This window comes from Vanellus vanellus, assembly GCF_965231255.1.
Source record: "Vanellus vanellus genome assembly, chromosome: 3".
NCBI classification, from domain to species: Eukaryota; Metazoa; Chordata; class Aves; order Charadriiformes; family Charadriidae; genus Vanellus; species Vanellus vanellus.
In genome coordinates this window covers 46,715,970-46,740,168 of record NC_138907.1, presented here as the reverse complement: position 1 = coordinate 46,740,168, position 24,199 = coordinate 46,715,970, and the positions used below count along the sequence as shown (strand labels likewise).

Sequence of the window (24,199 nt, the reverse complement as noted above, 5' to 3'; positions counted from 1 at the left end):
GATAATTTAAGTATAACGCAGTGACATTGAATATTGATAGAAAGATGACAGGCTGTGATTAAAGTTTTGTGCTGGGTAAAATAAATGGCTGGAGGATTGAAGAGAGAATGACAAAAATATTGTTTGGTATTGTGTGGTATCTTGTTTTTTAATAACACTAATCAAATGTCCATTATTGGTTTTAAGCACCAGAAAAATTGTTCTTCCTCCTTGTTTTGAGCAGGCCTTTCAGAAAAGAAAAAGCAGATATAAAATATGTACAGTTCACAGAAAATACAAGGTGGTAGTTCTGTCCTTAAGATGCTGATATCATTTTTTTTTTTTTTTTTCTATTGGCAAGGGAAAGATGTCATTATTCTTAGCAGATTGTTTTCAGATTTCAGTTTAGCTTCTAATCCTTCAGTATCCTGGAAGCAGTAGGTAATATTATACTGAGTGGAAGAATTTTGGGATAATGAGTGTAGCTCATAGGCTTAGGGGTTTTTTTAAACATTTGGCAGAAAATGCTATCAGATATTTATATTTTTCTGTTTACTGAGACCACTGTGAGTGGGCATGTTTTTTTACATGAATATTATTTCTTATTTGTTGTTATTAGCCTCTTGCTATGAAAAAATCTGAATGCCTTAGTGGGAAGGAATTTTTGAAAAATGTTTTATGAGGTCAGTTCAGGTTAACAGCATTTGAAAGGTCTGAGAAAATTCCTTAGGAATCTTAGAATCCATCTTAATAGAATGCGTTTTCCATTTTTTCTTAATTATACAATTTATAGAATTAGTGGTGTAACCTCATTATGCATATGTACAAAATGCCCAAAAGTTATTTAAGATATTAATGTGAGAATTTAATGAATCTTCAAGTGACAAATATTTTGATGCGTTACAGATAATTTAGATTTTCTTTGTGTGTGTGTGCAGAGTGAAATTTATGGGAGGTGTGCAAGTTATGCCTAGTTCATCACTTTGTTAACGTACAGTTATTGCTGTAAAACACAATGCGAAAATTTCCTTCATATATATACGTCTTCACATACATACATTCACCTTCATGTACTGTGAAGTCCTTCACATGAGGGTAAACTAACACAATTGAAATTGTTTGCAAATAGACTGTTATAAACATAATGTGTAATTTAGATGTTCTCAGTTAGTTTAAGCCTGTGCTGCACTATAGAATTTTCTGTGCACGATCTTTCATAGGATCTCCATCTACACACCTGGAGCTATCACAAGTAATAAAATGGTAGTGTTACTTGCTAGATAACAGCACGGGGTGGGGGGACGATAGAGGCAGGGAAGGAAACAGTTCCCTTTTCAGCTGAAAAGAGTATAAAGACCTGTGGAGGTTGTCCTTGTGGCCAGACCTGCAGAAATACGCTGTTCCTGGTGTGAAAGTTCAGACAGGGGCAAGGAGAGATGTGAAAGCAGCAAGGTCCATGCAGCAGGCAGCAGCAGTCTGAAGGAGGTTGTGTAGCGTTTGAGTAGTTGCATTCCAGCATGGCATTTTGTAACACTTCGGTTCCATTCTGTAAGTGGTTTTTTTTGTTTGCTTGTGGTTTTTTTTATGGGCCTAGGGTGTCTACAGTGTTAAATATCTCAGATGAGCAGGTGTCTGCTCATATTTGGGTTTCTCCACTAGGACTTGTCTGAAATTTGGCAGAAAGGGTCAAGGAGGGGATTTAACTGTTGCTCCTCTTTTTGCTTACAAAGCCAAAAAGCGATAGCTCCTAACCCCAACATAAGTTAAAAAACCGTGGTAGGTGTTCTCTAGCAATATCATAGAGGTTAGATCACTCAACAAAGACACAGGAGACCTGGCTCCAGTTACTCTGCCTGCTGCACCTCCAGGTATCCTCCCTTGCGACATCCCTGAGTAGCAGAGAGGAGGATGCCATAGCCACCACAATGAGGGCTGGGCTGGGCTGGTCACCTGTTTCCTCAAATCTGTCCCTTTCTGCACATTTGCCTCTGCTACTGGGATGCTGTAGAAAGCAAAGCACCTGCTGTCACCCATTCTTCCAGTTGTGCGAAAGTAGCATCCACATCTCTGTGCTGCACTGTCACGTCCTGTCTGGATGTGGTGGATGTCTTTTGGATAGGACTGTTGTGCAAAGGACTTGTCTGTGGCTTCTAAGGTTTAGATGTTAGAAAAGTCAGCCCAGAGCAAAATATTTAGGGGTCAAAAATGTTAAGAGTCTAGAAGTTATATGGGGATTGTGAGTATTGCTTTCTTGGGCTCTTGTGGTTCTGTATTCTCCGGTAGGTCAAACATCACATTTAAAGAGGGTGAGCTACTTGCTGTTTTCTAGACATTATTGTATGTTTTATAAGGGAGAAGGCAAGGTCAGAGAAGAAAATTGTGCCCGATAAAAGTACCGCAAGATTCAGACTTTGCTTAGGAGTTCTAGCTTGTCTCCATGGTAGATGTTAGAGCAGGTTGTCATCTGACAAGGGAGTGTAGAGTCTCCTGACCTTCTAGGAATGATTCTTGTTTTTACATGAAGTGCAATAATAGTGCTGAACAGCAAACAAGTGTTTTCAGTGAGCTTTGAAATAAGGGAGTAGAAAGAATGTCTCATGCACTGGGGCCAACCACATGATCAGAACAATATGAAGTCAATTCATGAGATGATTGCTTCTTGAGGAGATTGGAGAGAAGAGACACAATGCAAGGAATCGAATTATGAAATTGAGGTTGTATGAAGGGGTTTATAGGATTAGGGAGACTTCACAAGAACTAAAAAACAAAAGGTTTTGATTTCAGATCTTTAGAAAGGGTAACCTTCTAGTGTGCAGGTCAAGGAAAAAAAAATATATTTTGCTGTTCGGGCAGAGTGCAGATTTTCTTTGTCTCATTTCCTGCACCTTCTTTCTTCTTTTATGTTCATCAGCTGAAAGCTGTGATCTGACAAGCCCTAGCTATACCTTTTGCCTTATCAGTCTGTCCTTGCACACCAGCCAGATGGAGAAAACAGGGTTATGTGCCTCCCTCTCCTAAGAGCCTCATGTGACTCACCAATAGGAACATTGTAGTCCTTGGTTTGTTCAAAAGATTCGTTGTAGGCATCTTAAAATCATAGAATAGAATCATAGAATGGTTTAGGTTGGAAGAGACCTTACAGATCATCTAGTTCCAACCCCCCTGCCATGGGCAGGGACACCTCCCACCAGACCAGGTTGCTCAAAGCCCCGTCCGGCCTGGCCTTGAACACCTCCAGGGATGGGGCCTCCAGAACTTCCCTGGGCAACCTGTTCCAGTGCCTCAGCACCATATAACAGCTAAGGTTAAAGATTAAGAACAGATCAGGCTGGAACCCCTTTTTTTTTTTTTTTTTTTTTTTATGAAGGACAGAAGCAAAACATATTCCTGAACTTGTAAATATTTGTTAAATATAAGAAGGGGTATTAATGCATGACCATGAATGAATATGATAAACCAAATCAGAGGGGTGGATTTCTGCTAACAGTAAAGCAATACGGTTGTCTGCCTTCCTCTAAGTATTATTGTTACTTCACACTTTCTTTTGCTTGCTTCCTATGTTCACTCCATGGCTGTTGCCTTAAGAAAAGGCAACAAAGACATAACTAAATGTAGAGTAGGAAGAGCTAGTTTATTCCCTGTGGTGCAAAATATAAATAGAAGTGACCAAAATACAGAGAAAATTTCCCTAGTTTGTACAATAGATCAACAAAGAATGGGGATATAGAGCAAAGTCTTTTGATTCGCGTTGCCATTTTCTGCAAGCCTCAAAATTTCCAATCATTTTCATTGTTGTAATGAAAATCCCTGTTGTTTCTGCCAGACTATTTTTGTTGCATTTCATTTGCTCTCTTGCCAGAGAAAAATGCCTTTAGGGTCAGTGAATGCAGCGTTAATGTGTGTGCCAGGTACTCAGAAAAGGTAAGTACGTGCTTTCCTGAATTTGCATCTTAGCGTGGCCCACCTCTTAGAAGTTGTCCAGAGCATTAGCTCTTAGTTCAGTCTCCCATCATAAGTTAGCTTTTGTTTATGCAGTTTCTAAACAGGTGTCTTTCTATGTAGCCTTTTAGCTTCAGTCTCACTCCCTTGGCTTTCAAGATGTGGCTTCTTACAGGGATTTCCCTTAAAATAAGCAACATCTTCTATCAACTCACAGTGTTGACCCCAGGGTGTTATAAACCGGTTTTAACAATTCACCCACCAACGGGCATTCCTAAAAACTAGAGTTGATGAGATTTACAAGTAGTGACATCCCCCTGTGTTGATTCCGATTTTCTTTTGAGGAGATTTTGGGGGACTTTGTTTTGTTTTGTTTAAATAGGGTTTAATATAAAATCCTTTGGCTATTTTTACGCAGGCATGTTTTCATTTAAGCTATAATGTTCAGGAACTGAATGTGCCTTTTATATGTCTGCAGAGCCCTCAATAGGAAAGTCATGTTCTCGTAGTTCCAGCTAGCACTATAAATAGCTTTAGAATAATGTTGTGCAGAGAGCCACATAGACAGCCCCCATTGATATCTCTGGGAATCTTGTGAAAAGGCAGAGAAGCAATGTTCTTTGGACTTCAAGGAAGAGAGAGAGGATCCTTGCTGGATATGATTCTCAACTTGAATTTCACCCAATATTATGTGTAGATTGAAGATACCTGCTAGTTTCCTTGTACCCTCCAGTCTCCGGTGTTGTTTCCTAGAAAACTACTTGAGCCTTGGTAAAGGTATCTGCAATTACAATTTCAATTGCCGCTTTATCAAGAGAACTCAAGGATAAACCTCTCTGTTCCACATTCATTTCCTCCTGTCCATAAATAGTTCTGTTTCTCTGACAGCTCTTTCATCATCATCAACTTGACCTAATCCAGAATTCTCCCTGCTGCGTCCTTTTGTGTTGCTGTGGATGTCTCAGCCATTCTTCAAGTCAGGTTAGGCCTGCTTTTATAGATTCTTCTGCATAGTATCCTTGAGATAAGACCTGTCCCAGCTATCCATCCAGCTAAAAAATTACTTGGGTTGAGTCTTGGGTCTCATTTCAGCATCCATTTCTCTGACCGTGACTTGACAAAAGCAGTCTTGCCCTACTCTCATCCGTTCACAGTGCTGTTGCCACTGCAATGACTGTTCTTTCTCTTTTTTCTTTTTTTTTTTTTAATTTTAATTCTGTGTTTCTGATCATTTAACTTTTTTCTTTTCTCCATTGGTTCCCTCTGTCCTGTCACATCAAACATAACTACTAACCTTCAATGTCAAGGCTTCTCACAACCTTTTACCACCTACTCAGTCTCTCAGTCTTTTTTTGGGTTGTTTTGTTTTGTTTTTTTTTTTTTTACATCAAGACCTATTTCCATCTACAGATGTTAAACCACATTTGTATCTATCACTTGCCCGTTATGGTTTTATACTAGCATCTTTTGCCTTTCTCACCTGATTCCTTGATGGACAGATGGAGATCTTAGATATCCACTGAGCTGTTTCATTGGTCTCCTGCAAGTCCTTAGAATTCTCATTCACTGTGATACCTCAGTGTGCTTGACAGTGATTAGACTAATTAGTTACTGATGTAACTAATTAAACTGTTGTACTGTAACTAATGTGCCATGTTCAGTCCACTGTTGTCTCAGTGTTTCTTTGAACATCCTCATCTGTTCCTATCCTAGCTCTTGTTGCTTGTTGTAAACTTAATAGTCTTTCTCAGAAAAGGACCATCATCATAATCTGTTTGGTGCTTGTACAAAGCCTGACAATTTGGACTTATGAGCATTATGGCACTTGGAAGTTCACAATCAGTAGGTGATTAAGGTGTGCTCTGTTGTTGGTGGGTCTATATAAATGGCTGGGTCTATATAAATGGATTTGTTGTGGATTCAGTGGTGCTCCTGGCACCTCCATTGAACTTGCCGCATATATCAATTTGATAGTAACGTACAGACAGGTGTATAACACCTAGAGGTTGATACATCATAAAATATATATAAGTATAGGAATAATATAAAATCTGATCCAATCTCGAGCCATCATTTTAAAAAGTTGCATACCTGAAAAACCTCACTGTGTTCAGTTCAGGTATCCACACACTTTTAGCTTCATGGGCACTGCAAATGCACTTTCAGCGTGGGTTGAACATGAATAAATCAAACTCTGAAATTCAATTGAGCTTGATTTTACACCTGATGTGGAAGCTGAAGATTTCTGCGTGCTGGGGACAACATAATTTCTAGTAATTGTTTGGTATGTGTTTCTGTGTCAGCTATTTGTAGCTTTCAAATAATTCTGATTTTAAAAGTGTGTTTGAAAAATGCTTCTAAGCACTGAATTTCAAAATACAGGCTAAAAGATGCAGAGTCCTTGGGTTTAGGTATGTTCAGAATAGCCAAGTATACGTACATTCACTGATTTCAGCTGAAAAGTTAAGCATAACATCTTAGTATCTTAGTTCAAGATGTATCAGAGTTTTACAGATACAATGACAAAACATAGATGTCCTTAAAATAAAAGCAAGCTATTAGCAGTATGTTCAGTAATTGCTGGTTACTAAAATGGGTGTAAAACTTAGATGCAATCAAAAGCGTTGACCGATGAGCTGAGTCATGACCAATAATGGCAGCTCAGGCACCATTACACTGTATTTTTATATATGCTATTCATCTTCTTCACTGTGAATACCACATACATCACTATCTCTGCCCTAGTTTTGTCAATAGAGCTCTTCATTAAATTGAATAGCCAAAACAAGCTATCCACTGGAAATTATGAGTTAGGTCTCTAGTGTATTTTCTGAGCCTTTAATAATAAGCCATATATAGCTGCAAACGTTTTTAAAAAGCAAGTAAATGGGCTTATGTATGTCTTCAGGGAAATGTTTTGACTGTGTAACCATGATGATGTGACTGACAAGTAGAGAAACAGTGGGGGTTATTTTATTTTTCTGGCTTGGTAGGTGAAATGCTACCTGGAAGGAACACAGAAGTGTAATCCAGTGAAGATTTTTTTCCCCTTTCTAATTAGTGATACTCTGAGCTCCTTGGGGGAGACCAATTTGTGGACCTCATGCTGCGTACTGCCTTCGATAAACATATATACTGACTCTAAGCACAGATCAAGTAGCTCAGCTTCTGGAGCTTAATTTTACTCTCAGTCTGAAAATATTGCTGGGTGAATTTTACAGCTTGGCATCTTGTAGAGTTTGTAGAGTTAAACACATACCTTTGTTAGATTAATGAATTCATTGTGAGCAGTGCAGCTCCTTTATCCTTCATTCAGAATAAAAGATAAGCTGGTATTTAATTTAGTCAGAAAAGTTAAAATGAAATAGTTATTTTCCTCCTTTTAGTCACTTATAATTGCTTGCTATTATACAGCAAATGATATAATTTGAAAAGCACTGTGAAAAAAAAATATTGCAGTTATTAGATATTAGCATTCAAATCTGTCTGGAAGTGTCTATTGCCATGGGAATCAGTGCTTCTGAGTCCCATCCCAGGCTCTGTCCCTGATCTGCTATATTTTAGCAGGCAACCTAATCTTTTGGTTCCTAAGAGACAACATGTATTAAATGGAGATGTGACCCCATCAGGGAACGGTGTGATGTTAGTGTTCAGTGTTTTGTTCTGAAAAACTGTCTATGCCTAGAATTCCCATTTACTGCATGTGAAAATACCTATTGGACGCATCTCAGGAGCAGTATTTGTAATGTACATAGACATCTGTGAGAGATGATAAATGGATTAAAAGTATGAAGAAGTTTGGTATTTTGAATTTCCTAATACTTGTGTTTTTTCTTTGGTGGGATAACAAAGTAAAAAAAAAAAAAAAAAAACACAAACAAAAAAACAACAACAACCAAAAAAAAAAAAAAACAAACAAAAAGCCCAAACCCAAAGCACATTAGTGAGAAATAAGGACAACACTCAAAAGTGTAAGACTGAAGGAAAGGAAGAGTGTTGTAGTTTAATCTAATTTGATTCACCAGAGTTGAAGCAAGCACATTTCAGTCTAACAAGAAATTTAGAGTTCCTATTTTCCAAAAGTTAGACCTGATTTAATACAGTAAATCCTGTGATTGCTCATACATGATCTTCTACGTGAAATCCAGGAAAACTGCATGACTGCTTTTAGCATGACAGGCCTATATATCCGATAGCATGAAGGAAGTCCTGATTGTGATCACAAGGCCCCTGGACTTGTGTCCGATCAGGAGAAGGTCACGTGCAGCCAGTGTACGCTGTACAGTTGGAAGCAACATCTTAGCAACAAAGCGGTTTTTTATGGCATCGGCTTTGTAATAGGGCCATAATTTTCCTGCTTTTCAGTTTGAAATAGCTTGTATAATCTCTGTGGAAGTATTTGAGCTGCTGTTGTTTTTTTGTTGTTTTTATTTTCCTTTCTAATAATAAGCTGTCACCCCAAAAGTTACTTGAAATAGCAACTATTCTCCCTGAACTCCAGTTTTATTTTCTTTTGGCTTTTATTTCAGCTGCGGGAGCCAGCTGCTCCAGAGAGTGTGGGAAGCTGACTTGGAGGCCTGTCAGCTGTTGATCCGAGGGTTTCAGCTGAAAGAAACCAGTTGCTGTGGTTTTGAGGAAGAGGAGAACCAAATGGATGAGATGGCGATGACTGCTGATGGCCCATCTGATTCTGAAAAAAGAAAAGAAGGTCACTTTCCGAAGGGCGCAGAGTGGGGCAGTGTTCCCTGTCCCAAACACAGTGAGCTAAAAAAGGTATCTGAAATATTCTACAGCTGCATTTCAAGCAATACTGCCGGTTTTCCTTTTGAGAGGAGGAGTTGAATCCGGGTAACAGGTCAGCAGGGCAGGTTAAGTATGAACTTAACATCTGGCCTCCAGTCTGGGACATGAATAAAATAGCTTATTAGCTTCTCAGAAGCCCTTCAACCCTTTATCCTTTCACCATCAGTCTTCTTAAAATGTGGAAATTATTCAGGCAGTGAATGCAGAATGTACATCAGGATTTAAAGGAAAAACGATTAAGTATTTAACACAAATTATCAGCTGTTCCTCATCTCACTGACAAGTTTCACTCTGAGTTAGTTCTGCTGACTTGTTAGCCGGGACCTATGTTAGCTGAAATGGGGAGAAAGGAAGTTTTCCTCCCCTAGTGAAATGATCAAAGGTTTCCTAGGTCAGATGCTGGTAGGCTTCCAGCATCCAACAAATATTAAAAGGAGGAAAAAATCATGAGGCTTAAAGGGTTTGACAAATTTCTTTTAAGTTTTTGTGTCCTGCTCTGGAATACCATCCTTGCTTAAAAATGAACAGCTACCTAATAATCTTTTAACTGCACCGCCAAGGTAAACAAGCTGTTAAAAAGCTTCATCACTCAACTTGCACCACTGTGACAAAAACACCCTCCAACAGGAGTTGTTAGTCTTATTACCTTGGAATTTGGTTGACAGAAATTAAAAGTGTGCGTAATTGCACTTGATGTTAAAAGCCATTGAACTGCTGGTTACATTGAAAGCTGATGCCTAATTTTGCATTTATACTGGCTGAGACTTAGTGGAAAGCAGGCCCTTGCCTTACTGTAAAATCTCCTCTTGTTAGTAAAATTCTGGTTTTAAGTTGGTCTTCAATAATACTTGCGGCCTTTTCCTAGGGAAAATGGTTTATGGACTGACTCCACATAGAGAGTATTTGGAAATGGTCAGCTGTGGCTTTGATTTTATTTTATTTTTTTTTTTTTTTTTTTTACTTTTGCCCCCTCCCATAGCATTCCTGATGAGTCTGCTGAAGTAATGTGAGCAGTTCTGTTGGTTATGGAAAGTTGTGCTCCCCTTTCTAAAGCGCAGATGAGAAGCTCTGGAGGGTTTGGAGTTTTTGTGACTGTTTCTGTAGCACTTGAGATTTGTGCTGTAGATCATTGTCTATTTCACCACTGCAAGTACAGATCATTTCCCTGGAAATCACTGTTGCTGTCCTAGAATGACATCTAGGCAACTGAAGTGTGGTGACTTCTGGTTCTGGAGAGAGGTGCAGGATTCAGAGGGACAGTTTGCCCATAGGTTAACTGGAAGAGGAAAGCGTATTTGCTATGATTCCATTGAGCTGCTCCTTTTGAACTTGCTTTTTGATAATTTCCTCTTTGTCTTTATCAACCATAGAGTGAACTTATGGAGGCTATCCCCTTAACTTCAGCTCTTCGTGTAGGCGCTTAAACTTTGCAGTATAAATGCCTTTGCATGGGATCTGGCCTATCCTGGTACCCTGAATAAACTCCATTTTCAGAACGCGCCAAAATCCATTCAGAAGCTGATGTGCAAATGTAAATGTGAAAATGCCCATCAGTGATGGACCTGTGGAAGTATTCCTGCATCTGTTCTGACAACACTCCTAGGACTGACACACCTGAAAAAAAAAGAAGCAGTTTTGTTAATATAAGAATGTTAATTTGTTTTCAGGCTTTTAGGAGTTGAGCAACGCAGCAGTATTTCATCACAGCTTACTGAACTCGCCTTCCTTAGTTTCGGGGCTGCCTGCAGCTTTGACCATTGGAGGCAAAGCTATGCATCAGTGATGGCTGCAACCCATTGCAACCGTAAAAAAACCCCAACGTATAGACTGTGTTCTAGGTTCCGGAATTAGGGTTGGTCAGCTTGCTTGTATACTTTTAGGAGCTAGGATGGTTTCCTTGTTGTGGCATATAGGTGTTTTACCCAAAGTAGTATGCTTTAGGTAGTGAAGCTGGTAGGATTTCAGTAGAAGTGACAGGCGGTATCTAAACTTTTAGAGAAGAGCTATAGCATAACATTCCCTAACATCTAGTAATTCATCACAAGGCAGAATATAAAAAAACAAACAAAAACCCTCACACATTACCTACAAATCAGGCTAACTTCCAATTTTTGATGTGTTGAAGTAGAAGAGAGAATGTGTCTTGATTTGTAAATGGACATAGTTGAATCATAGAATGGTTTAGGTTGGAAAGGACCTTGAAGATCATCGAGTTCCAACCCCCCTGCCATAGGCAGGGACACCTCCCACTAGACCAGGTTGCCCAAGGCCACATCCAGCCTGGCCTTAAGCACTTCCAGAGATGAAAGACAAACCACTTCTGTAGCATTTAAGTGCGCTGTTATGTGGTATTGTATTTAAAAAAAAAAAAAAAAATCACATTTGTGGCAAAAAAAAAAGTGGCGTGGCTTTTAGTCTCTAAATTTAGCCGTTCGTGTGACTTACATGGAAAATCCTACCCATTGTCCATTAGCAGTGAACCTTTTTCTAGCCATTTATCACCAAGTGGGGATACCTAATAGAAAAGCATGTATTTATCAAAATACTTATATTGAAATTATTTAACAAGGCTGTGGTGTCCCTGTGAGAGGAGCAGCTTGATGTGGTTGCCATGTTTCTAGAATGACTGTTCTTGGGAATTTCTAAAGAGAACTGTTGGTCGCTGAGGCAAAAGGAGAGTGGCGTTCTTTGTATTGAGAAGTTACTAAATTACTTGCCTCAAAACAGTATAGCAAAGGATAATAATACTATACGTGCGTATACACTTTGGAAGGTACCTTTCATTCCCAGGTGATTGATTTACTTTATGGTGAAATGCTACAAGTAAAGTTCTCCAGTTATTTATCATGTCGTATCTGGCTAAGTATTACTGTGGAGTGGATATTGGTTTTGCTGATGTATACAATAAATGCAATTTTCTTGCATATAACTGTATCTTACTCTATAGGTTTCATTAGAAAACAAAGAAACAAATAAGAAACATAATAATAAGAAAGAAAAGCAAAATAGATGAATGGAAAGAACCCTTCGCTTACATCCTCAGATACTGCTTTGCAGAGGGGCTGTTTTTCATTTTTAATTAAATATCCTCCCTAGATCATAAAATGTGACATGTTCTGGTATAAAATACGTAAGGTATAAGTTCTTTGAAAGTTCAGATATTTTACTGTCATGTGTGAGCACAGGTTTATTAACTGTCAACAGTTACTTTATAGTCTTCATAACTGTGTTTTCTAAGACAGTACAGATTTTTTTCCCAGTTTGTTTATGTGGTAGACTGTGGCATCCCAAAATAATCCGATAAATCAGGTTTCCTTTATAACACTATTAAACAGGGAAGACAATCACATGCTTTGGCAGCTCAGCTTGTCGAAACATCATTACTAATTTTTTGGTCAAAACTAAATAAAGTGAGGCCAGCACAAATTATCCTGTGGAAAACACCGAGTTACTTAAAAATTAAGATGTACTCTCAATTATGGATAATTCATTAGATTATAGTATATAAATATAGGCAATATTACTAGCCTCAGTCACATCAAAGTCAGCTTCTTGTCTAATGTATTTGAGATAGATTTTTGAATTTTTATATAAGCGTCTACTCTCCAGCTGGTAGCTATCTTGATGAAATTAGGATGTCCCATCATTGCAGTTCTAGTTTGTCTTTTTGTGACTAATTGGGCTTGATTTTCTCTCAAGTCTCTGAGGAAGTAAAGATAGGCTCTAGTTTTCATCCCAGAAATTTCCATACTGTTAAACTGACTGCAAATTCTTTTGCCCAGGTGACATGTGAGTGAGGTGGAAGCTGCTATGATCGTTATTACAGAGATAGATACAAATCTGGGTGATTTCTAAAATAGACAGTAACATTTCCTTTCTCTTCAGTCATTAATGCCTGCTTGTTCCGCTCCTTATGATATCTGGCTTTGTTTTTTGCTTGTTGATAGTGTATGTGTAAGCAAAACCTTTTTATAACACCAGAAATGCCGTTGATAACCAAGAGAGATGTGTGTGTGCTGGGACCTCCCTAACACCAAGCGTCTTGATGAACATGAGTTTGTGTGCACCTGCAGGCTTGAGTTCCTGACCTATCCTTTTTTCTTCTCCTTCTGCTATCTGGCATGCTGTGCAGTGCTCCCTCTTAATCACTATGAAGGAAAGAAACACCTACTAGATTTCAAGAAAATTGAGGTGATTAAAGTTACAAGGTAAAAACTAAAATTCAGTAGTGTTACCTTTTGTAAGTCAGCATTTTTGGTAGCTACCCCATCAGAATTCTTTGTAGATAATTTCTCACTTTTTCACCATAAATAAGCAGAGAGCGGGGGTAAGAGTAAGGCCTGCTGTCTTTCCCTCACCTCTGCATACTTCAGTTTTGCCATCTGGGATGATGTTTCAGGGTCTTTTGTAGAGCGCTCTGGTGTTGGGAAGATGTTCTATAATTGCAAAGCCTTCATTTGATTCACTTTCTTAAAGATAAGGAATGTTCTAAGTGATACTAAGTGGACAATCATGAAAAAATAATCATTAATATTTAATGCGGTGTCTGTCATTAAAAAGAAGTCATCATAGGATATGACACAACATTTTTCAGAATTTAGCGATAGCAAGCACCAAAAAAGCCTCTGTCAGCAGGCTGTAACTCATTACCATACGTTGAGATAGCCTGTGGTCCAGGAGGCAAATGTGCAATGTGTAAAGGACAAAGCCTTTAGAAAGCTAAATAAACTGTGCATTCATTTGAGTTTTAATTAAATGTTGTATTTGTAGAGCTTCAAAAAAAATTTGAAAACTTTTAAATTTAATCTTCGTTTTAAATGTCAGCGTTAAGCATCAGTGAAAGTCAGTGTTTGAGTGGTTTTTGTATTAATCCAAGCTGGAAAGCGTTTTCGTAGCAACAGGCAGCTGGCTTGTACGCAAGGGTCAGATCATCATGGTTGTGCAGGAAGATGCCCCTTAGCTGAGTGTGATACTGTTGTGTAATATCTACGGGTAAAAATGCTAGAGATTGTAGCATCTCAGTAAGCTTAATGCTTACGTGCATTTTGCAGTAAAAATATCATCAGAAAATTAGTATTACAGGTAAAAGAAATTTAAGCAACCTCTTTGCAGGTAGATTACTCAAAACAGTACTCAGTAATAATAATGATTTTAATGGCAGAGTAAGGATTTTGCACTTTATTATATATATATGTACATACCTGCAATACTAAGTATTGCCCTACCAAAGCAATATCCTTATCTCAGTTTATTTAAAGATTATCAATACTGTTATGTGTGATAAGTATTAATGACTTTCCAATAATGTTAATATCAAATTTCTTTGCTCCTCAGCCAATCAATGAAATGTTGGCTAATTTCTTATAGACTTTACAGACGAAGGAAGTTTTTAAGGAGGAACTGACTATAATTGGCACGTGTTACCAATACAAAACATCAGTGGGGTCTCTTGTTTCTCCTGCCCAAAATCCCTTCCAGGGTTTGTGCCAAAAAATAGTTCTGTAGTCTCTTGAACGGTTTATAGATCCATAAGAGCTTGATAGAAAAGTTTGTTTCAATCTATAGTTAGTCCTTCAGTTTTATAGGCAGTATTCCTTGTGGTTTTTAATTGGGAAGCCAAAGGCAGGCTTTAATAAAATGTATTCAAATTTAGCTTTAAATTTGGGTGGCTGCCACTGCTCCGTTATAAATGCAATTGAAGTGTTTCATGCATATGAAGCAAAATGATGTAATTGTTCAGCTTATATAACTTTTTAATGTGCTATATGGTTTTTATAAGTTCCATTCAAATCTTACTGTTTATATAGCATGTATCTACCGTATACTTAATAATTTATCTCTAACAGGTTATGGAAGACATTTCATTTGGAGCAGAGGGTCATTTATCTGAGGTAAGTGTTTTCTAGGCAGTATAAAGTGGTGATACTGTACAGACTTCTCTGGGTCTCAATTAGAACTAATGACACTTGTTTTTATAGTATTACCTTTGGGTAAAAATTGCTAGAGAGTGTGTGGGCACTTAGAAAAGCAGCACAGGCACAACTAGAGTGAGCCTGTTCTTTTTTTTTCCATTGGGGATAGTGTAAAATTGCTGTGTATTTCAGGGAGCTTATAGTTAAATCCTGTGCTAGTGTTTTTAATATGTAACAACAGGATGAATATGTTGGGGAAGTGTAGGACCAATAACACGTAGCCAACCTCACTGTAGCACTGGAATGATGCTTAGGAATGGAACAAAATCATGATGCTTGTTCCTTGTGTACCACTAAAAATACCTTTGCATTTACTTTTGAAGTATAAAAGCATATTGCAGCAGAGTACAGGGCAATAGGAATTTCATCTCACTAAAAATACTAAATGTTTGTCATTTTACACTATTTTCATAAATAAAAAGATGTCAGATCCTAGTCAATGTATTTAAGAAAGTTTACGATAATTGACTAACATGAGATGCATTTCCTGTGAGAGTGAGGAGAAAAATCTGCTGACATACAAAAATCTGTCTACATGCAAACTAAGAGTTGAGGTAATATATACGTAAGGAGAGTTATGCTGGTTCTAAGAGCTGTACTGATTCAATCTGGTTCATTTTTATATTGGTATGCCTTGGGTTGCAACTTCCGTATTAAGGAAATTTAGTATCCAAGCATTGTGTCCAGCCAGCAAATTAATGACACGGGTAAGTAACCCCCAGTTCACCTTCCATAACAGCATACATGCCACCTGTCAAGTACAAGTGACGAGTGCTCAGCCAAGCAAATATTAAATAAATAAATCAATTACACTGCAACTATAACTATTCAGATGAGGCATTTCTTTGGATTCCCACCAATGAATCCAAAGACTGTGTAGCAGCTGGAATGCTCCAGGAAAGATTATCTAACTGCAAGACCAAACTCAGATTGTTGACCTTGTGTACGAGGAGACTGTGACATGAGAGCATGCCCAGGACGGACCGCTTGGCTGGGTGTGAGTTCAGCATAAATAAAAACGGGAAGCCTTGAAGGTGAACTTTGCAGAAAATGCAAATAGTTTTTCTCATCAGTGAACTTTGCTGTGAATTCAAGCAAAACTATACAGGTGCTTGTGTCCACAGATGACACGAAACAGGGACGTGTAGTCCCACAGGATAGAGGTAGCAAAAAGCCTTACTGCCAGCAGGGCACATTGGTAGCGATGGCTGCCAAGACAGCAAAATATTTGCTGGAAACTAAAAATTGCATATGGTCTGGACTGAAGCAAATGAGAGTACAACTGCGTGCTTGTGTCCAGTAGTGACCTGCACTGAAAGCTGTAGTACAGCCCAGCCCATGACTGAAGAAGTTGTTCTTTTGCTTAAAAGGAGATGCGCTCAGAGTATGTGAGTGTGATGTGTGTGCTGGGTTTGCAAATGCACCAGAGCTCACGGGCATAGAGGGCTGCCACTGTAGAAGTATTCACGAAGAGCTTAATATCTTAAGAGTCCTCGCAAGCAGAGGAACTTTGACCTTTTGAAGTTTTGAGGAGAAAAATAAAGCATAAGGAGACTAGAGAGCAATGATACAAATAAAGGAAGTGGAATTTTGCTAGAAAGCCAGGCTCTACCACACTGCCACAGCTGGATTGATGTTGACTTGTAGACAGCTCTATAAAAGCTCTATGAAACTGTCAGCACCCTGTACCATGTCAAGGCTTTGCCTAAATGTTCCTTTGATGCTGTGGTCCCCTAATCCACTCTTGTCAGTCTCCACGCTGCCTGCAGGAGAGCACCCTGTTAGTCACTCGCTCCAGATTTTTGGATCTTAGTGACTCGGGAGCAGAGATGGGAGTGAACAATACTAGGAACCACCTATAAACGATACCCAGCTGTGCTGACTCCTGGCACAGCAGGGCGTGGACACTAGAAAACAGTTGGATGCTTTTGTTTCTCTTCCAAGTCCTGGCCCACTGTGAATTTTTATTGGTAAGTCAGTAAATAGCCTCATCCTCCCGCAGCAGGAACTGGAATTGTCCCAGTTTATTAAATGAGCCAGCGAAGTAGTCTGCACTGATTTTTAGGAAGTCTGCACTCAGGGAAGATCTTCAGTCTAGTAAAGATGAGAATGGGGAGACTGCCATCACCCGGACCTCAGCGGGGTACTGGAAGTCAGTGAAAAGCTCTATTTCTGCGTAGATGCTTTTCCAAGGACCCTCCTCCATAGCTGTAATGGAAGATACATGAGGGGAGGAATTGCCAATATCAGGCTGCAGTTTTGATGAGTCATTTAACGTTCCCATGTGGTGGTGTATCCCTGCAGAGGAGGGAAGGGGATCAGTGCAAGCAAAGGGTATGTGGGAAAAGCATGTGATGATGGGGAGGAGGTAGGTCACAGTTGCAAAACAGCTGTCTGGAAAGCTTTATGCCTGAATTGTTGCATATGAGAAACTGAGGAGTGTGTTGTAATGCTGCAGTCCTCTAAATATAAATAAACAGGCTGATGGAACCAACTAGCAGTCTGTAAGCGGAAGGTGATAAGGGCAAAAGTAATTGGGAAGCAACCTGGATCCATCTTCTGAGAAAAGACGGGTACTCACCTCCATGAAAGAAAAAATTCACCTAAACAAAATCAAGGAAGCAACAGGTGAGTTTCAGTGGGACATACTCTGTAGGATTCAGCAGCAGCAGATGATCTTTGGCACCCTCCAGAAGACATCATATTTCTAGTACAGCACCATCTTCTTTTGGTGCAGAAAAGATCAAACACAGAAAGAGGCTACGTACCTACGTCAGGAACTCTTCAGTGGCCCAAAAGAATATTGAAAGGGAAAGGACAAAAATGTTCCTAAGGATGAGCCTGAGAGGGTACTGCACGGTGTGAGAGTGAGCCAGCAAGACCACTGACCACACTAAGCTACTGTAAGCAAAAGACATGCCAAGTGGCAAGGGAGTTCAGGGATAAGCTGTATGTAAGGAGTAGGTGAAAGAAAGGTTTTGTGTCTTCTAGTAAGAAAGGTGAATAAGAAAATAATGAAAAGATAGCAGAAGGCAGAAAATTTTTTGTCTTCCTTATTATCTTTGCTTTTGGTCTTTCTAAAAATGATAAACGGTGTCAATATATGTAGTGCTCTCAGTATTCACTACGGGTATCAAGAGACGAACACAGTAAAGGGTCCTAAGGCAAGTGAGATGTACTCAAGTCAGGCTAGACTGATGAAATTTCTTCTGAGTGCACAGGAGCCAAGAAAAACAATCTCCAAACCATTAACAGGCTGCTTTGAAAACTCCTGGAGGAAGCTTGAAGTCCCAGGGGATCAGTAAAAGGCAGACTTGGTATTTGCCTTTAAAAAGGAGGTAGGCCAGGAGTTTATGTGCCAGTCAACATAATTGCAAATGGGATTAGAATTCCTAGTTCTCTTGATAGATTGAAAGAATAGCCCCAAATCAATAAGATGGGATATGTTAAAAGACAGGTGCAAATTACATTTGAGGAAGTAAAAAAGTTGGATTTATGTATACAGATGGTAAACAGCAGCTAAGATGACAATACTGCAGAAGCAGAATCTAGGGTTATAGTGGACTACAAATAGAGTGGGATTCATTACCTTCATCCTGTTGCAAGAAAGGGCAAATGTCATTTGCAGCCTCATTAATGGGAATGTCAGTTGTAAGACAGAAATAATTACTGTGCTTAGCTGAGAATGTCAAAGCCTCCAGAGGACTATGGCACTGGTCTGAGCACCTCACTCTGTAGAAGATAGGGACACACCGAAGAAAAGAAGGAAAAGAAAAGAAGGAAAAGAATAGAAAGAAAAGGTTTAGAAATCCTGATCGGCGTGAAAGTTGAAGTCTTCAATCACATTAAAAATATTGATGAAGACGACAACGATTGGTTATTATTATGTGCTATGTAAGGGTAAAATGAAGTGTAACTGTCTTGGTTCGTAGCAAGGGAAGTTTGGATTAGGAAAACTTGCTCACTGCAAAGGCAGTTTCATCCTGGAACAGGCTCTACCCTGCAACCAGAGCCACAAAATCCTTGTCAGCTGCTAAGAGTCATGTAGACAGACTCCTGCTGAGGACAGTCACAGTGGGCTTGATCTCGCTGCAAGTCACAGAGTGGGCTTTGGTGGTCCCTGGTTGCTTCCTGGTCAGCCTTGCCATGATGCTGGGATGGTGTTGGTCATAAGAAACATGCATTATTTTCAGAGTTAGAGATTAGGCAGTTCTCTGTGGCCACTTTGCCCTCCTCATCTACAACACCGGCCCAGGGTAGTGCAACACAGGGCAGGATATCTGGGACAGTAAGCAGGGACAAAGCTTCCTCCGCTTTGGACACTTTGTGGCTGTGTAGCTCATTATCTGAGGGCATGTGCACTTAGCCTGCATGTGACTGAAGCATCTGCTCAAGCAGGACAAACATATGGGTGGTTGCCTTTTGTTTCTAGAAATTAGTTAAGGGATGTCCTGGCCTGACTTTGTGGAGTTTCAAGTGCTCACAGTTTCTGTTAACTTCTGCAAGGGGCGAGAAGTGCATGCAGCACTTCTCCCAACAATAAGTCACTGTTCTAAACATTGTGGCATAACACGAAGTGTCTGTCTGCCAGGGCAACTTTTCATAGTTGTTGTTTTGAATTATTTTAAATATTATAGGAGAGAGAGGATTTAGTACAGGTGAAAGAAATCTGGCTTTGATGTTCTGCAGAAAGTCTGAGGCTTTTATTTTACGTATCTTATTGGGGTTATGATATTGCTAGTTTGAAGTAAGGCAACTCCTTTTTTCAAAGTTCCTCTGTAGCAGGAATGAATTTTAAGGTTATAGTAGAATAGAATAAACTATTTCAGTTGGAAGGCACCTACAACCATCATCTAGTCCAACTGCCTGATCAATTCAGGGCTGACATAGTTAAAGAATGTTGTAAAGGGCATTGTCCAAATGCCTCTTAAACACTGATGGGCTTGGGGCATTGACCACCTCTCTAGGAAGCCTGTTCCAGTGTTTGACCACCCTCTTTGTAAAGAACTGCTTCCTAGTATCCAATCTAAACATCCCCTGGTGCAGCTTTGAACCATTCCCTCGTGACCTATCACTGGATACCAAGGAAAAGAGATTAGCACCTCAATATATATATATATCTGTATCTATCTGGGAATCCTGCTTCTCAGTATGACCACCAGAGACTCTAATAGAGACTCTAATCCCTAGTAGAGTTAGATTAACCTAGCTGCTAGAGTACCAATTCTTCTATATAAAATTGCTGACCTAGATCCAAGAGAGCATGGAAGGTGTTTGCACTGGAAAAGCTAATCAAACATTTTCCTTGAGCGATGCTAGCAAGGAACTGTTGCTCATAGATGACTAAAATGACTTGTAAAAGAGTAAATTGAAAGGCGGAAGACTAAAGTGGAAACCATTCCCTCTGCTCTTAATTCAGTGTGCTGATGCTCCAGCTGTGCATCATCTGGAACATTGTTCTTCCTGTTTCTGACATCAGACTTGCATCTCTGTGAGAGAATAAGAATTTCTACTTTGTGTGAGAAGGCAGAAGAATTTCTTCAGTTACCACCATAAGAAATAACGAAACACACCCACATTTGTGCTGTTTTCACCTGCTTAAGGATTTAGGGGAAAAAAATAAAAATCCCAACCAGCTGCATCTGCTGTTCACAGAAAAATCCATAAAGCAATATTGTATCTCAGCTCTTTTCTGACTCCTGCAATCTAGCTGTTTCCTAAAAGTGCTGTTAGTGCAAAAATAACCAAAGAACTCTTAAGACTTACAGTAGCTTGTAGCATTGACATAACCTACAAGCTTGGATGGGTTGTGTTTTATTAACATGTTGAGCTGGAGGCAGAGTCCACTCCCCTCTCAGAGATATTGCTGATCAGTGTAAAGTGCCACTTTCCAACCAGGAGCTGTTCTGAATAGTTTGTGTGTCACTGACAGCGGTTTCCCTGCCTACATAGACAAATGTCAAATAAAAATGTTACCAGTGACGTTACTAGGCATGAAAGGCACTGAGAGAAATCTTTCCTATCTACTTCTCTGGCTTACCGAATGTTTTTCCAACGAGGGCCTGGGGGCAGAAGCTGTGGAATCGGTTGAATATTTGAAATTATTCTTGTATGTTTTTGAGAGCAGTATATATTTTTCCATTTCATTTATAACTCTTCTTGATGTTAAACTAAAGTCAGAGTTCTCTGCATGACCACATCTTTTCAATCCAAAGTAAGAAAGGCCATGAAAGAAATACATGTTCTGGAAAATCATAATCTACATGATCCTCCTGCATTTTTCACATGACACCTGCAAGTAAGTTCCTGAGAGAAGATGCTTGTCTAAACTATGGAGGAACTTCTCATTTCAACTAAAAAGGCAGCTGTGTCATGTAGGTACAAAAATAGTTTATCCATACACTATTACTGCTGTATTAAAGAGTAATTAAGCTGCAAAATACCTATTAGGAGCTTAGTAGAATATAGACCCTAATTTACGGAGCTATTTTAGTTCCACTGCAGCACAGCCATAGCCATACAGTTACGATTAAGTTTGTTTCAAGTCTTTAAAGACCTACACCAGTTTGATCTGATTTTTACTCATTCAGACTTCCCTGCCTTCCCATATTGTTGTCACAATTCTGCATTGAGCACATTTTCATAGTATTCATTGTTCACTTAATTTCCAAAGTAAACAGGATCTTTGTTACACTCGTAGACGATTCATTATGTACTCAAAATGTGATTGTTCAGGAAGAATACACTATAGTTTTTTACATGAGATAGAATGGACATTTTACTTTAACTGAGAATTTAAGTATTCAGTTCACAAAGGAATTAAAGCTGGTGAGTTAAAAATTATAGTCTCTTATTTCTAAGCGCATTTAGTGTGAGACCAGTGAACCAATAAAGTCCTTGTCTGGAATTTCAGCGGGGTAGACACTACTGGCAAAAGCTTGGAACCCCAAAACACAGGTTAGTACCGATGCAAAGCACTGTGAGGTGCCTTTGCCTCCAGAACGAGCGTTCACCTGACATCCTAGGGTCTTGGGGGCTTGTTTGTTGGGTTCCTTCCTTCCATCCTTCCTGGGACCTTTCTTAACGTGGCTGTAAAGTTTTATTTAAAAAGGAAAAGAAAAAGTCAAACGTGAGATCATATTAGTAACAATACACTGATAAGTATAGTCATCTAGCTATGCTGCGACTGTAGATTTCAGGCTGTGGTTTTATCTCGGGTTTTCAGGATATATGCACATTAGAGCTAGGCCACACTTGCAATTTGGACCTTATTTTGCCAACCGGGTATCTAAATGCTGTCTCCTGTTGCCAGCATCTTTCAGCCCGCTTGAAGTTCAGTGAGGGGGTAGGTCTAAAAGGCCCATTTTGCCCCATACATTCATTGACGTGGTGAACAGGGAAAAATTTTCCACTCTGGGTCTTCCTAGCAGGACTAGACAAATCCAGCCAGTGTGCTTATTGTTTAGAATAGCTGCTCAGTGAACTCCTTGTATTTGCGCATACAAGACGGGAACCGTGAGGGCAGTTTTGAAGTGGAGGAAACGGATCTTCTCTTACAGCAACTAATGATAGTGCTAATTGGGTGACCAGTTACCTGGATAAACATTCCTGCCATCAACAATACCCTAAAAAATAAAGGGATACCCTACTGTAATGTGCATCTTTATAATGCTTTTTATGTTTAAATATACTTAGTGGCACAGGTATCCGTGAGTGTACCGTAACATGTACTTTTTTTATTTGCTCTCTGTGGTAACTGATGATTTCAAATCAGGACTGCTAGTGTCATCCTTCTTGACAGCGTGAATGTGATCCAAAATCTCATATAGTGGTAGTTCTTGATAAAAGCGGTGACTGGATCAGACTAAAGTATTCAGTATAGTGGTTATATAAGAGCAAGAATCTGGTTTTGATGTGTCACTATAAAAGACCTGTTCTTCAGGAGATCTACAGGACTAATTCATTTTGTTGGAGTACAGAGTCTGTAGAAAGTCTGGTTTGAAAAATTCACTTATGCTGACAGACAAAAGCCATAATACTTAGGGGTTTGTGTATTAATTAAAAGCTGTTCTTCCTAAATGAACTAGTCAATAATAGTATAGCACTGAGCATTTTTTGTCTTGTTTTTCCTGTTCATCATCTTGAGATAGTGGTTATGCGAAGACCTGATTTTCTTATGTGTAATTAACTGTTAGAGAAAAATTGGTGTTCAGAGGTGGAGCTTTCTCTAGATGGTCATCATTTTAGATGTATTTTCAGAGTGCGAGGTTTTTATAATTTATTGACTTTTGTAGCCTGAGACCTAAGTTCTTTTAGACAACTGTCATCTGTTCTTGCATGAGTGTCACAGAATGATTCCCTGAAAGCATTCTAATGATATAAATTGCCTGGGTTATCCCACTCCCTAAAAGCATATGGAGTCCTGCTGCTATACTGAATAACAATTTATCAGCTGGATGGGAGACTTGTTCCTCATCTTCTGTGCGTGGTCATGAGACAAGGACATTCCTAGTTGCTGTAGGGAGAAATGTGTACCTTCTCCTCCCCTGTGCTCATTTGAAGAACAATGGTTCATTGTTACGTCTATAAATTCTGCCGAGTGCTGCTGTAGATTCTCCTGTTTGGTAACGACGCTGAAGATGGCTGCTCAGGCCTCGTGCGCAGAGCCAGGGACTCAGCCAGCTGGTTCTCACATTGCGCTTCTCTGTGTCTACGCTGTGGGTGTTTGCAGCGTAACCCCTCTTAACCAGCTCGCTCATCCAGGGTTCGAGCTGCAGCTGGTTGTCTACCCGTGCGATCTGCTGGATAGCCCTGTCTGGCAGAAGACCTAGGAAGGCAGGAAGGTCAAAGCTCTCCGCTGTAACAGGGGACGTGCCAGCAAGCAGAGCTCTTCTGACATTTGACTCTGCGTATGCGCTGTGTGACGCAAAGTAAGGATAGCACAGAAGCGAGGTCTGGTAAATCTGTTTACCAAAAATCAGATTGTTTCACAATGGGCAGTGTTCCAACAAGTATTAGCGCGATTTCTTTGGAAGGTCTTTGGTTGAAGGCTTCATTTCTCTTACGCAACCACCGATGGCTGCTATTATAGCAACAGATCAGTGCAAAGAACTCCAAATGCTTTGTGAAAGGAGAAGAACTTTCTGAAGATTGTATATGGCCACATGTGCAGCTGGCTTTATGGATGAGTGCATAGACTAGGTCTAGAGGAAAATCCAATTTTCTGGATTCCAGCTGATTAATGACTCCAGTTTTTTCAACATGGCTCCAGAAGAATTTCATCTTGGCACCATAATCTTTTCCTTACCGATAACCCCTGTCATTCACTGTAAACAGCACTTTGATGCCCTGGGAGGGAGAGGAGAGGCTTGTCTCAGTGCTACACAAATTGGTTGATGGGTTTTGTTTCCTCTCCCCCTCTCATATTTGCTGCTTTTTGGGGGGTTGTTTCTTAATGTACTCAATACAAAATATAAAAGATACAAATTACCCTTGTGCAGTGTATC

At 39.5% G+C, this 24,199-nt stretch overlaps 1 protein-coding gene across 1 annotated transcript in view; it reads left to right on the top strand.

The window, feature by feature from the left end:
* DISC1 (DISC1 scaffold protein) overlaps positions 1-24,199 on the top strand; it is a 189,948-nt gene that overhangs the window by 154,834 nt on the left and 10,915 nt on the right. Inside the window, exons 10-11 of the mRNA XM_082480189.1 lie at positions 8,448-8,691; positions 14,568-14,612. Coding sequence (XP_082336315.1) covers positions 8,448-8,691; positions 14,568-14,612 — 289 coding nt within the window. The remainder of the gene's footprint in view (positions 1-8,447; positions 8,692-14,567; positions 14,613-24,199) is intronic.